At 41.8% G+C, this 13,404-nt stretch overlaps 1 protein-coding gene across 2 annotated transcripts in view; it reads left to right on the top strand.

The window, feature by feature from the left end:
- The window catches only part of rgs11 (regulator of G protein signaling 11), a 164,735-nt gene that overhangs the window by 118,575 nt on the left and 32,756 nt on the right, over positions 1–13,404 (top strand). For both annotated transcript variants that reach the window (XM_080206663.1, XM_080206664.1), the window contains exons 10-12: positions 5,147–5,170; positions 7,401–7,462; positions 12,414–12,527. In XM_080206663.1, coding sequence (XP_080062789.1) covers positions 5,147–5,170; positions 7,401–7,462; positions 12,414–12,527 — 200 coding nt within the window. The remainder of the gene's footprint in view (positions 1–5,146; positions 5,171–7,400; positions 7,463–12,413; positions 12,528–13,404) is intronic.

Genomic DNA, 13,404 nt, shown 5'->3' with positions numbered 1-13,404 from the left:
ATTTTTTGACTAGAAATAAAATGTTGACGACAGGTTCCATGTATTCAATTAATGTTAACCAATGTCTGGGTTTCACTTTGAAAATGTCTGCTGTTTTAAGTGTAACCAAAGTCTTTGCCAAATACACCATATGTTCAGCTGTGCTGAAAGGAAGTCAAGCCTCTTCGCATTTCATTCTATTCAACCAGCAGTACATTCCTTCCGGCAGTACATCCTGTTTAGAACTGCTGTGAACAGCTTGGACTCGAGAGTTGTATTGCATAACTTCCCACAGAATATACATTACATTTGTCCCAATAATGGTGCATTGTTTAATTAAGCTAATGGTTACCGATTGTAATTACGAGATTTTTCAACACGATGTGCCCTGAAGATCCATGGTAAGTCATGGAGGCCAAACTTGTATAGGTGCAGGGTCTTTTTTTGATAACATCGTGCCAATCTCAGCAGAATCAAATCATTTCTTGGATCAGCCCATCACACATCATTATCAATAGCCTGAGCTGGGAGTCGGAGTGGTAAACTATATAAAGGGTGGCGATTGATTCAAGGGAAGTATCTACCCAGCCAGTCAGAAATTCATACCATCTTTGCAAAGCTCAAAGGGTCTCTTCAACCTATTATCAAACCTTGCCCAAGATGAAGGGTGAGGGGGGCTAAGACGTTCCTGTCAAAATAAAGGAAAAGGAAATCCAATATGAGTCTTTAGACCCCTTTCTATGGTTCTATGGTTTGATGACTGCCAGAATCGTGGAAATGGTTGAAATACATGAGGTGGTTGGAGGAGAGTTGCCCTGTATACCATTTCATGGTGCAATCCTCTTATATTCAAATTGTCAGAGACCGAGAAAGAGACAGACATAGGTTTGAGTTGGCAATTGATCATTAATGCCATTGGTTGTGCCAAACCTAATGTTGCCAGTATGCTATCAACAGATAGTTTACATTTGATTCTTTGCTGACCCAATTCAGATAGTTTTCTGAAGTCATTGCTATTGTCATTGCAACAAAACTTGCAAATATTGTAGAATGATGATAAATGTGATTATTCTGGTCAGGCCTTCTTTCCTGTAGGGTCACTGAAAGCATGCCATAATGTAATTGGAATGCTTCTGATAATTGTTCAGCCAGTTGGGCATTCATGTATCTTAGTGATGCCATCAGTCCTGCTGTCCCAATTTCATTTTGTAAATTGGAACAACTGCATTCACTATCTGCCAAAGTGTGATCTGCCCGCCCATCTCTGTCCACAGATATAAGTGCGTAGACATTTGTAGATGGGCACAGAACGCAGTCATACAGCATACAGCAGGACCTAATTGGAATCACGTCTCTCCATGGTCCAAACATTGCAACAAGATTGATTTCCCATTGGCAGACCCACTGGTGCCAGTAATCCTTTTCATCAAACAGACTGAAAGGCTTGTTGAGAAATGCTTACAGAAAGAAAAATTTTAAAAAAGCGCCTCAAACTATTGAGGGAATTTTCCTACTGGTGTTTTCAAAGGATCACAGTATGCAATATAACCCCTAGGAATAATGAATGCTTATCATAGATGCATAGGATTTTCATATGGCATTAATCCAAGTGATTGCTGGAAATTGATGCAGGAAGTGTATTTATATAATTTCTACATCATTATAATATTATCAAACTATCATCGGAAATGTAAATTTTGCAGAAAAGGAGAACCGATACATTCAGGATCTCCTCCAGTTTATTCCATGTTATTAATTCCTGTTCCCTGGTTTATAGAACATATTAAATTTACCGACAGTATTTTGTATAACTGGAGAAAATGATTGCATTATTTTGTTTTTATCTCTTCTAATGATCAAACCCCCTGACTGGAATAAGCTACAGTAAGAAGTCTCACAACACCAGGTTAAAGTCCAACAGGTTTATTTAGTAGCACAAGCCACAAGCTTTCGGAGTGCTTCCCCTTCATCAGGTGAGTGGGATTTCTGTTCACAAACAGGGCATATAAAGACACAAACTCAATTTACAAAATAATGGTTGGAATGTGAGTCTTTACAGGTAATCAAGTCTTAAAGGTACAGTCAATGTGATTGGAGAGAGGGTTAAGCACAGGTTAAAGAGATGTGTATTATCTCCAGCCAAGTCACTTAGTGAGATTTTGCATGATGTGCTGGATCATCAACATGGATACCATCATCTCATGTGAGAACACTATCCACCAGGTACACGGTACATACACTTACAAATCGGCCAGCATTGTCTACCTGATACACTGCAGGAAAGGATGTCCTAAGGCATGGTACATTGGGGAGACCATGCACATGCCACAACAACGGATGAATGAATCACTAGAGAAGAGTGTTCTCTTTCTGTTGGGGAATACTTCAGCGGTCACAGGCATTCGACCTCTGATCTTCAGGTAAACATTCTCCAAGGTGGCCTTCATGACACACGACAGCGCAGGTCATTGAGCAGAGACTGATAGCCAAGTTCTGCACACATGAGGACGGCCACAACTGGGATCTTGGGTTCATGTCACAGTATCTGTAACTCCATGACTTGCCTCAGCCTGCAATATCTCACTAACTGTCCTGGCTGGAGACAATACATAACCCTCTCTCTACTCACAGTGTCTGTACCTTTAAGATTTGATTAACAGTAAAGATTCGCATTCCAACCATTACTTTTTAAATTGAGTTTGTGTTTATATATGCCCTGTTTGTGAACAGAGCTTCCACTCACCTGATGAAGGGACAGCACTCCGAAAGCTTGTGGCTTGTGCTACCAAATAAACCTGTTGGACTTTAACCTGGTGTTGTGAAACTTCTTACTGTGCTTACCCCAGTCCAACACCAGCATCTCCACATCATGGAATAAACTAGCCAGTGTGATCAGTAAGAAAGTTTTAAGTATACCTGAAAATCTTGCTTGTAACTAATCTCTGATTTTCATTCTTTTGCATCTTTTCCTGTCCAAGTAAGTACAGATGCAGTGTTAAACACACTACTGTTAATGCATAGTGACTGCTAAAGCTCTTAGGATTTCATAATCCAGGTCAAGTATCCTTTATCCGCAACCCCCAGGGCTGATGGTATTTCAAATTTCGGATACCTTTGTTTATCTATTAGTGTCACAAGTAGGCTTACATTAACACCGCAGTGAAGTTACTGTGAAAATTCCCTAGTCGCCACAATCCGGTGCCTGTTTGGGTACATTGAGGGAGAAATTAGCATGGCCAATGCACCTAACCAGCATGTCTTTCGGACTGTGAGAGGAAACCCACGCAGACATAGGGAGAACTTGCAAACTCCACATGGACAGTGACCCAAGCCGGGAAGTGAACCTAAGTCCCCGGTGCTGTGAGACAGTGGTACTAAACATCTGTGCCACCGTGCTGCATATAGTCCTAGGCCTACACACACTACAAGGCCAAAGCTGAAGCTAGCTATAGTCTGAAGAAAATAAAATGGTGAGAAAATTAAGATATACCACTGAATAATAAGTTCCCACTTGTGGCACCCATCTGTGATTGATGAGGTTCGCAAGGTAAACAGTGCTGATAAACCGGACTTCCCGTGCTAAAGTCCGGGTACAGTTCAGTGAGAGTTCATATCAGTTCAAGTTGTAGAACGCCCGCCCTAAGTTATGTCCATACAAAGTGTTCTTTGGGTGCATTCGGTTTTTGGGTTTACAGATAAAGGATACTCGATCTAAAGCAGAAAAGCTGCTTTGTAATAGAAAAGTAGCCATAGAGGGACAGCTAGATTTATTACAGCATGATTTGTTGAAGGTATGCCTGCATTTTAAAGAAACTGACACAGTTGCACATTACGAGAGATTCCATATTGGCTCCGGTTTGCAGTTTTTTTCCAAAGTCTATTAAAGTGTCGGTTTTGGAACCCGCCTATAAATTACCAGCAAATTGCTGAATTCGTATCAGTAACTTTTATTGATAAATCATTGAACTTTGTAAATTAGCATGATTGTCACATAAAGATGTACCATCTGCATTCTAGGATGAGAAATCAAGTATACAACGACTGTCACTTCTCTTCTGAATGTTTGAAATTAATAACTTTTTACAAATTTAGTGTAAGCATTTTACATGTGATGCTTCTAAATCTCCCCATCCCTCTCCTCAGCACTGAGGGAAAGCTGTCAAATGTTTCTTGATTCCTCTCTGCAGCAGAACAGGAGTTACTGGGTTGGGTTGCCTTATTTCTCCTTCTTCTGGGAGAATGGCCTGAATTTTCACTCCCAGGTCAGGCACCCAGAGTCGGGAAAATTCCCGAGAAAGTGCCAGTTGGAATTTTGTTCTGGCAGGGCAGATGTGCCCACAACCCCAGAGACAGTTGGAAAGCACCAGCAGAGGGGCTGCTGCGTGGAGAGGTGGGCTGGGTGAAAGGTTGGCTGTGAAAATCCAGAACTTTTTCCCAGCTGCAAAAAAAATTAAACAATAACAACCTTTTTCCCCTCATACACTCCCCATGTCTCATTCATGCCAACTTATGCCCCTATACAAATCCTTTAAGGGTTGCATGAATCATAGTTTGGACACTGGTGGAAACTGGATCTGACTGAAAGCAGTTGCATTTTAGCATATACAGCTGCCTCTTTGAACCATGGATGTGCCAAGTTTAACCTGACCCCATCCCTCTACGGGCCCCCCTCTGCCAGTGAAAATGGTGGGCACCGGCCAAGGGGGCAGAACTTCTTAAATCGTGTCCTTGCAAAGATTCAGACCATTGTCTTGGTTTGGAATCTCCCCATGATAGAAACATCTCAAATTAATTTATATGAAGCCCACAGTTCCAAAAATGACACAAACTCACTGGCAAACCTGAAGAGTTCAACTTGTGTCTGTGTTGGGAGAAGTAGACTATTTAAAAATCAAGGTGGCAACGCCAAAACAAAGCAATTCCTTTTTCCATGTGCTTTGCCTGTGACGTCCCCCTTGTTTACTATAGTGAGTGAGAAGTCGCAAGCTGCTGACCACAGAAGCAGAACGCACCAGGTTATTGGCATAGAGCATGGGGATAGTTTGAGCTATTAGTTCCGTATACTTTGAAGGGACAGTTGCAAATTTAATTCCATCAAATCAACTAACAACATTGGTGCATGGGTGAACTTGCTGTTGATAGTAAATGAACTTTTTTTTACAGAAAGAATAGTGAATTCTACAAAAGAGAGGTAAGAGAATAAAGACTTTTTTCAAAATGTCTGTAATGGGATTTCTAGTGCAGACAGCAATGATTCCAGTACAGTAATTTATTGCCATTGATTTAGCTAAGTAAGTGTTATTTGTGGTAAGTTCTTCCACATTCATGTTGGAGTACACCTAATGTAAAATGAAAAATGCTAACTTCCTGATTGCTCATCCATTAGAGTGATATGCATGACAAGGAGGTGAGGGTCAGAATTTTTACATATTGGAGTTAAGGTATTGTATAGTACAGTCACTCAAAACATATGGCCACCTCTTGGTAGGTTTTTGTTTCACCAGTGTACTGATGAGAATCCAGCAGGCAGAAACATTACAGAGCAATCAGCAGGCCCCAGCATTAGGCTCATTGCTAACAAGGAAAGGGAAGGAGGTGGACAGAGCAAGAATTGCTCATAAAACAGGGAAGACTACGGGAAATGATAAAGTGGCTTAAATCCGTGAAGAAGCCTTTTGAAGATGGTAGAATATTGATTTTTTGTGGAAGTATATGTGGTATTTCATGTGCTCATTTTTTTTAAAGTTTAGTAACAGAAAGAAATACCGTGCAGTTATGATGCAGGCTTTACATTTTGCCCTGAGGGAAATTGAGTCCTTTAGATTATTCCAGTTCTTTGGAACTTTTCCTATTAATGGACATTCTTAACTGTCAGATTTTATTCTATCTGAAAAGCCGATTATGTCATTGCAGTAGAAGGACCTGGCAAAAAGCACGTGACCAGAGTTAAAGCAGTCTAGGAATAGGTAGCAAGGTGTAAGGAGCAAGTATGGGGTCCACTCTCTACCCTTCACTATAAGTATGTCGAGAGTTCAATACTGTTAATAAAGAGTTTTGTAACTTCAACAAGACTGCTTCATAGCAGTACACAGCACAGGTTATGACAACAGAATAGATCAGTAATCGGTGTCAGGAGATTGAGTAAAAAATATTGACTTGTTTTGGAAGTGATCTATTTCCAGCCTCACAAATACTGTTTGCTGCAGTGATTGGACTTCTACTTTTGACCTGGAATAGAATCAGATTTGCTTTTTTATGTTATGTGTGCATGAGATTATTTTTATTCCCTGTGGTAATAGCCACATTTATCACTCCAAAACTTTCACTAAAATGCCATAGGTTTTTTTTTATATTAAAGACACCAGCCAGACTCTTCCATAAGAGGTGGATAGGCCTGAGAATTTGATGGGTTAGCTTCAGGCGCCTTCCCATCTCCACTGGCAGTAAATTCAGGCAGGAAGGCTCCTAGTTGACCTCTCCACCCCATCTCCATTTGAGTGCCTTAAGTGGCCAATTAATGACCACTCAAGAGCTTCTTCCCACCTCCACTGCAATCTTCCCCGCTCCAGGTAAGTCTGTCAACATGCAACCTGCATGACTGATGAAACTATGTGGGCTGCAGGTCAGCTGGAAGGAGGGTGTGAGTGTCCCGCAAACTGTGCTGATCTGTGCAGGGTTGGGCGCATGGGGCAGGGGTGCAGCCTCTGATAGCCACACCCCTGCCCTTGCTGCTGAATCCCATGGACATCTCTCTCTGCAACCCCTACCCCACGAGATACCCTGCCGTCCATGAGACACCCTCCTCCGTGGTGCTGCCAAGTGCAAGATGTGCCAGCCTCTGATTGGTGGGCTGGAAATTGTCTTCTGGGGTCCTAAATCTGGAGGATGGCCTCCTGCTGTCTATGCAACTGCCAGATGGGCAGAAGATATGGCAGTGAGCAAGACATCCACTGTGCCCACTATACAATTGGGAGCTGATCTTTCTCCTTAGCAAATAGCTGAATATTCCCTACCGTTTTTATTTTGTATTATGTTAGAGAGAAATTAAATTGTGAATCGCTAAAACTAATCTGTTCCAATGATGATTGGCATAGGACATAGCTTTGCATTAGATTTTCCCTATCATTTAGGGAAGGATTTCTGCATGGACTAGAGGACAACCTTTGGAATATTATCTAGTAAAAATGGCATTGCTTCTAAACTACATAGAAAGTTAAACATGATTTATGTTATTGATATTATCTTACAATAGCTGTAACTACTACAGCGTGCAACTCGTTACAAAATAAAATTTGAATGTGCAGAACAGATTTGTGTCTGAAATTTTGTGTTAACACATTCGATCTGCATGGAAATGAAAACCTAATTGAATGACTCGCTTTATTTTCTCTTCGCTGCGTCTCTCTCTTTTGGACAACAAGATTGAATATTACAAGAAAGCACTGACTAGATCTCGAGTCAAATCATCATTGTCCTTGGAAGGGTACGTTTGTTTTTTTCCATACAATGTATTATTACTCTAATGTTGTAATGTAGATATCTCCTCCAGCGTTTATTCTTTGCTTTTTCATCCTTGGTAATGTTCTTCCATTGTCAAGACATTCATCCCGTGTTTTCATCATGTTTGTGAGGAATTTCTGCGACCTCACCAGTGGTCACTCTCCATGTATCAGCCTTCACAGTGAATGTGTGTAGGCTATTCAATGGGGTATTAGAGCCAATACAGTCCTCTTCTGAAATTTGTATACACACTCTTTCACTAAGAACCTAGTGAATTGACAGCTCTGGCTCTCTGATCAATTTATTTCCACGAGAAAAGATGTTTCAAGTGCTTGCAATTTCTGCTATTGATATTTTAAATGGTCTGGATAATTGGCACTTTCTTTGGCCTGTAGTCAAAAGGGGGTTTTCAGTAAGTGGGACGTTATCAATGAGTAGCATTTTTAAAGCTTTTATGTTACACATTATATTGTCACCATAGGATTTATTGATTCTGTAGAGTGCCTAATGGGTGAATGGGCCTGGAAGTGCCATACCTTGGCAAGGAGGGGGTGGGGCATGAAGGAGCATGCCACTTTCAGGAGAGGAGGCACTGGACATCAATGAAATATCAACATGTCTGGTAAATGAACTAGACAGGTAGGGTCATCCCAAGTACCTGGTGACAGAATTAAATATCAGATCACAACACGGTATACAACACTGACCCGTGTGGACTTGATGTCAGCAGTTAGTGAAGATGATCATATAGATAATGGTCATTCAAAACACATTTGTGCATGCACTCATTTGTGCTTAATGCTTTATGCAGATGATAATTCTTGCCATGTTTGAAGACATAATTGTGCAGGCCTGCACCATCATGAGATTCTTCCAGTCCCTCTCTAAGCATGCATTGTGTGGCTGGAAAGGCTGCCAGTGCATCACACATTTTTTGGTGTTGCTAGAAGTTATCCTGTTCAGCAACAGTCCCTAAGGATCAGCATCTGCATTCAGTTGAACACTGCATTCAGTGTTTTGGAGCAACCTCCCGTCCCCAACGTGAATAGCAGTCGTGTGGGATCCGGGAATGCTATTTTCTCCAGAGGCACAAACTCACCACTGAATATAGACTGCTCTTGGCACATTCCTGGCCTTATCACTCAACGAACAGCAAATAAACTAATTGACCCATCAAGTTAACAATCGCTTTGCTTTATTTCTATTGGTTTTAGTCAACAAGTTGATTATCTCACTCTCAGCAATATCGACCGGAATTCAACACCGGCAGGAACCTCCAGTCCCCGGCGACAGTTTCCTGGCAGCATGAGTTGGAATCAATGGGAAATCCCATTGACGGTGGCAGGATTGGCTGCTGGCAAATGGCACGCTGCCTTCCACCGCAAGTAACATGCCATGGAGAGACTAGAGAATCGTGCCCATCATACCAGTTTGGAGACGATAGTCAGAATTCTCTGACCTCACCCGCGGCTGGGATTCTCCAGTCCCACTGCACTGAATGGACTTTTGGCTGAGTACCACATTCTTCATTCCTGCTAGCAGTGGTGTACATGACCAGAGATTTCTGGCTGATGATTTTACTATTAAAAGCAAAAGAATAAGCACCTTGTTGTAAGGACATCTAGAACATTTGTACAACACAATATACTTATTAGAAGCTATTTGCCTAAGAAAGCCAGGTCACTGAGGCATGGGAAATTGTACATCGTGGTGGCCTCAAATTATGTCTGAAAAGTACACAGCAAGGTTTTGGGTTATGCAATGTAGATCTAAGATCACTGATGTTTATAGACTGGGAGGCAACATTCTCCAAATACATTTGGATATTTGTGTTAAGCTGCATCTTCCCTCACTCAACATTAGAAGAAACAAGCAGTACACTTGTTGCACTTGGTGTTGTATGACTGGATGCAAATGAAATAAATCACACTGAATGAGAACAAAATTCCTACCTAACTATTCATTTTAACTTTCTCCCTCTCTTTCGGGATGTGCTCGAACCACAGGTGATCACAGCAACTGAGTCAGTCACCAATCCCAGCTCTTTGGGATAGGCCATTAAGCTCAGTTTGATCATTCAGTTGGTAATGCCTTACCTGTGTCTGATCTTTACTTATCTTGGTCTCATAAACTTCAATGTCCCTTATGAACAAGGACTGATCAATGTCAGTTTTGACATTTTCAATTTTCAACACCTCTTTGAGAGAGAGCGTTCGAGGACTCCATTGAGAAAAGGTACTCCCTGACATCACTACTGAACAGGTGAGTTGGTTAGCTCAGTTGGCTGGACACTGATTCATGATAGAAGAGCAATGCCAACAACATGGGTTCAATTCCCATACAGGCTGAGATTATTCATGAAGCCCTGCCTTCTCATCCACCCTGTGCCTGAGGTATGATGACCCTCAGGTTAAATCACCACCAGTCAGCTTCCCCCCTCAAATGGAGAAAGCAGCCCATGGTCATCTGGGACTATGGTGACTTTACCTTACCTTTATTGACCAGCCTGGTCCTGATTTTATTACGCCTGCTTGCAATGGACACACCAGCAGGAGAAATAGTTTTGCCCAATCAATTAAGCATCTCAGTTAAATCACCCCTTTTCATTCTCTACTCTAAGGGTACAAACCTAGCTCCTGCAACCTACCTTCCCAGCCCATTTGTCATTCTGACTGAGTTGTCCAAGGCAGTTAGATTTTTTTAAAGATATATGTTGTAAAGTGTTACTGTTGAGCTCAGCATTTACATAGAATTCCAACAGTGCAGAAGGAGGTCATTCAGCCCGCCCAGGTAACCGCACATATTTACCCTGCTAATCTCCTTGACACTGAGGGGCAACTTAACATGGCCAATCCACCTAACCCACACACCTTTGGACTGTGGGAGGAAACCGGAGCACCTGGAGGAAACCCACACAGACATGGGGAGAACGTGCAAACTCCACACAGACAGTGGCCCAAGCCAGGCATTGAACGCGGGTTCCTGGCAGTGTGAGTAGCAGTTCTAACCACTGTGCCACCATGCCGTTCATGGTGTTAAGGTGTTAAATTCCCTGTCAATGGAAAATTCCTTTGTCAGAGTATTAAATTCCCAAGAAAGCAGAGCTGATCATCCATCTGAATGAACATTCTAGTGTTGTCCGCATGCATTGCTGCCGTGATAACATCATTCATTTAAGCTCAGTGGGGTCATTAATGAGTCAGGCTGGTGGATTCTCTGGTGAACTGGGGGGCTGTTGGTAGGGGTGACTAAAACCAGCGCTAAGTTGAGTTTTTTTAACAGAAGGCTGCTGCGAGGGCAGTCAGGTTCTGTTAAAGGAGAAGCCAGGTGCATCTTTGCTGAAGTGAAGAGGATGAAAGTGCTGGATAATGATTTGAAAATACCTGTGGAGAATTTCCATGGAATAACCCCAATTTCCTGCTGCAACTTTGGTCAAAAACCCAGGGGAATAACCGAAATTACGATTTCCAACCCTCTGCTGAATTTGTGACAGGAAGTGAGGAGGCTGCACCACTCCCCTTCCTACCACCCCCTCCTCGGATATCCTATCTCATCCTATCTCATTTTGATTAAGTCACGTAAGGCAAGGAGAAAATGTGATGTTTTCATTTTATTCATGCTGTCACTAAAACTACCTCATTTCGCCTCCATAATTTTGCCCTTGTCTGAGCTGTTCTGCTGCAGAAACCCTCATTGATGGTTTCACTATCTCTAAACTTGACTATGCCAAAGATCTCCTGGCTGGTCTCCCACATTCTACCCTCGGTAAGTCGGAAAACTCAGCTGCCTTATCTTAATTCGTACTGAGTCCCATTCTCCGATCGCTCTGTCCTCATTAGCCAACATTTTCTCTCTGTCAAGCAACATGTTAATTTTAAAATTGCTTTCAAATCTCCCCCCCCCCGCCCCCACAGCCTTGCCCCTCCCTACCTCGATAAACTCATCCAGCCATACCTCCTCATGAGGGATCTGTGCTCTTCTAATTCTGCCCTCTTGGGCATCCCAAATGTCATTGTTCCAACCATTGGTGCCTTCAGTTGCCAAGGCTGAATTCTGAAATTGTCTCCCTAAACCACTCAACTTCTACCTCGCCTTTGAGGATATTCCTTAAAACCTACCTCTTCCACCAAGCTTTTGGTCACCTGATCTACTATCTCCTCTTTAGTGGCGCACTTTGTTTCATATCATTCCTTGGGATGTTTTATTACATTAAAGGGGTTACAGGGGTTATTAAAGGGGTAAATTGTTGTTGATACATTGTGTTGATTGAGTAAAGATGATAATCACTCAGTATTTCCACAAACTGTGAAATGGAAGTAAATTTGAGATGCATATCAAGTTTTGCCTCACTTGTTTGCTTGTTCCACCTTTGAAGACACTGGGGAAGGTGTGTTTGAAGGCGGTGGAACCCAATGGAATTGTTACTAGATTTCAGGTAGTTCAAGTGGGAAGTCAGTGAATCAGCTCCTATAAAAATTGAATTTCACAGTTTTAAACATTCCGCCCTATAATTAACATATAGACACTGGAGGTGGAGCAATATATACAGTGTAACCCCTTAGAACCAAATTCAGATTCTGTACATTTAACGCTTACTCTGCTAAGTAAACTTCCTCAGTGAAATAAGTCTGTTAACCCAGTTTCTAGTAGACGTGAGTCCACAGCACAAAACTGATCATAAATTGTCACTACATTGGTGACCTGACACAAAAAGGTAAAGATGGTTGGGGTGAGAAATAAAAATATTACAGTGCTATATTGTAGTTGGAAACACTCTTCTATGACTAATTCAGCCTTAAATGCACACTGCCATTAGGCAATATCTTCAGGCATTTATTTTGAAAAATGCCATCTCCTTTTGGCTGCTTTGGTCTAAAGATATCTGATAAATACCTGTGAGTATGACCTGTGGAAGTCTACCTTTCTCTTTGCAGATTTGTGAAGCACTGTGAACAATATCTTCCACATGACCCTATTGTGTCTGGCTGTCTTCCCGGCAACCCTTGGATTACAAGTGGCACTTTGTTCTGGACAATGAATGCTGACTTGTAAGTGTTGAAAGTTTCATTGTAAGTAACCAGTTCAGAGCAGAAGAGTAATTGGGATAATTTGGTAATAGTGCGGACTCTGAATATCCTTTCTTCTACCAGGTTCTTGTCATGCTATTATGGCTGGTTACGCGTCTCCAACCACTGCCTTATTCAGAGAGACAAATATGCCATGCAATGATTTTTGTTGTTCTAATGTTATCAGCTGAGATAGATCAACTACCCAATGTCAGAGACAATAAAAAGAAACATATCTCTGAAAGATCCGTCCCCCCCACCGCGCCCTCCCAAAAATCAGGGACTAAAACCTAGCTCCTGGACTTAACCAATTGATAATGGAGACATATTAGTATTGGTTATCTACTCCTGCACCCAGGAGACTGGGTAGCCACGAGAGGTTTAGATTCTGTACTCTTCAGTATTACCATGTAGAAATAGTATTAAATATCTTGGATTCAGTATCAACGTACTTTTTCTTAGCTTATAGCATTTTCCTAAAGTGCCCATCTGTGATCGCACCATGGTTCAGGATGCTGTTTCTCCCTATGTACTCAGACCTGTATAATTAGCCCAACAGAATTCTATTACAACCATGCAATAAAAACTCAGTTCAACCAAGGGGCTAGGATTTATCACCAATTATAGAATGATACAGTGTGGAAAGAGGCTATTCTACTCATCGTGCCTGTGCCAGCTCTTTGAAAGAACTAATTAATCTGTCCAATTTTCCTGCCCTTTTATCGCACAAGTATTTCCTTTTCCGCTATTTATCCAATTCCTTCCTTGAAGTTATTTTGGAATCTGCTGCCATCACCCTTTCAACCACTGCAGATGTGAACATTTCTCCTCATTTTATTTCTGGTCTTTGGCCAATTGC

This window comes from Carcharhinus amblyrhynchos, chromosome 18 (genome assembly GCF_965287045.1).
Source record: "Carcharhinus amblyrhynchos chromosome 18, sCarAmb.v2.hapA, whole genome shotgun sequence".
Classification (NCBI taxonomy): Eukaryota; Metazoa; Chordata; class Chondrichthyes; order Carcharhiniformes; family Carcharhinidae; genus Carcharhinus; species Carcharhinus amblyrhynchos.
The sequence above is the reverse complement of the archived record's forward strand: the minus strand, read 5'-3'. Positions and strand labels throughout refer to the sequence as shown.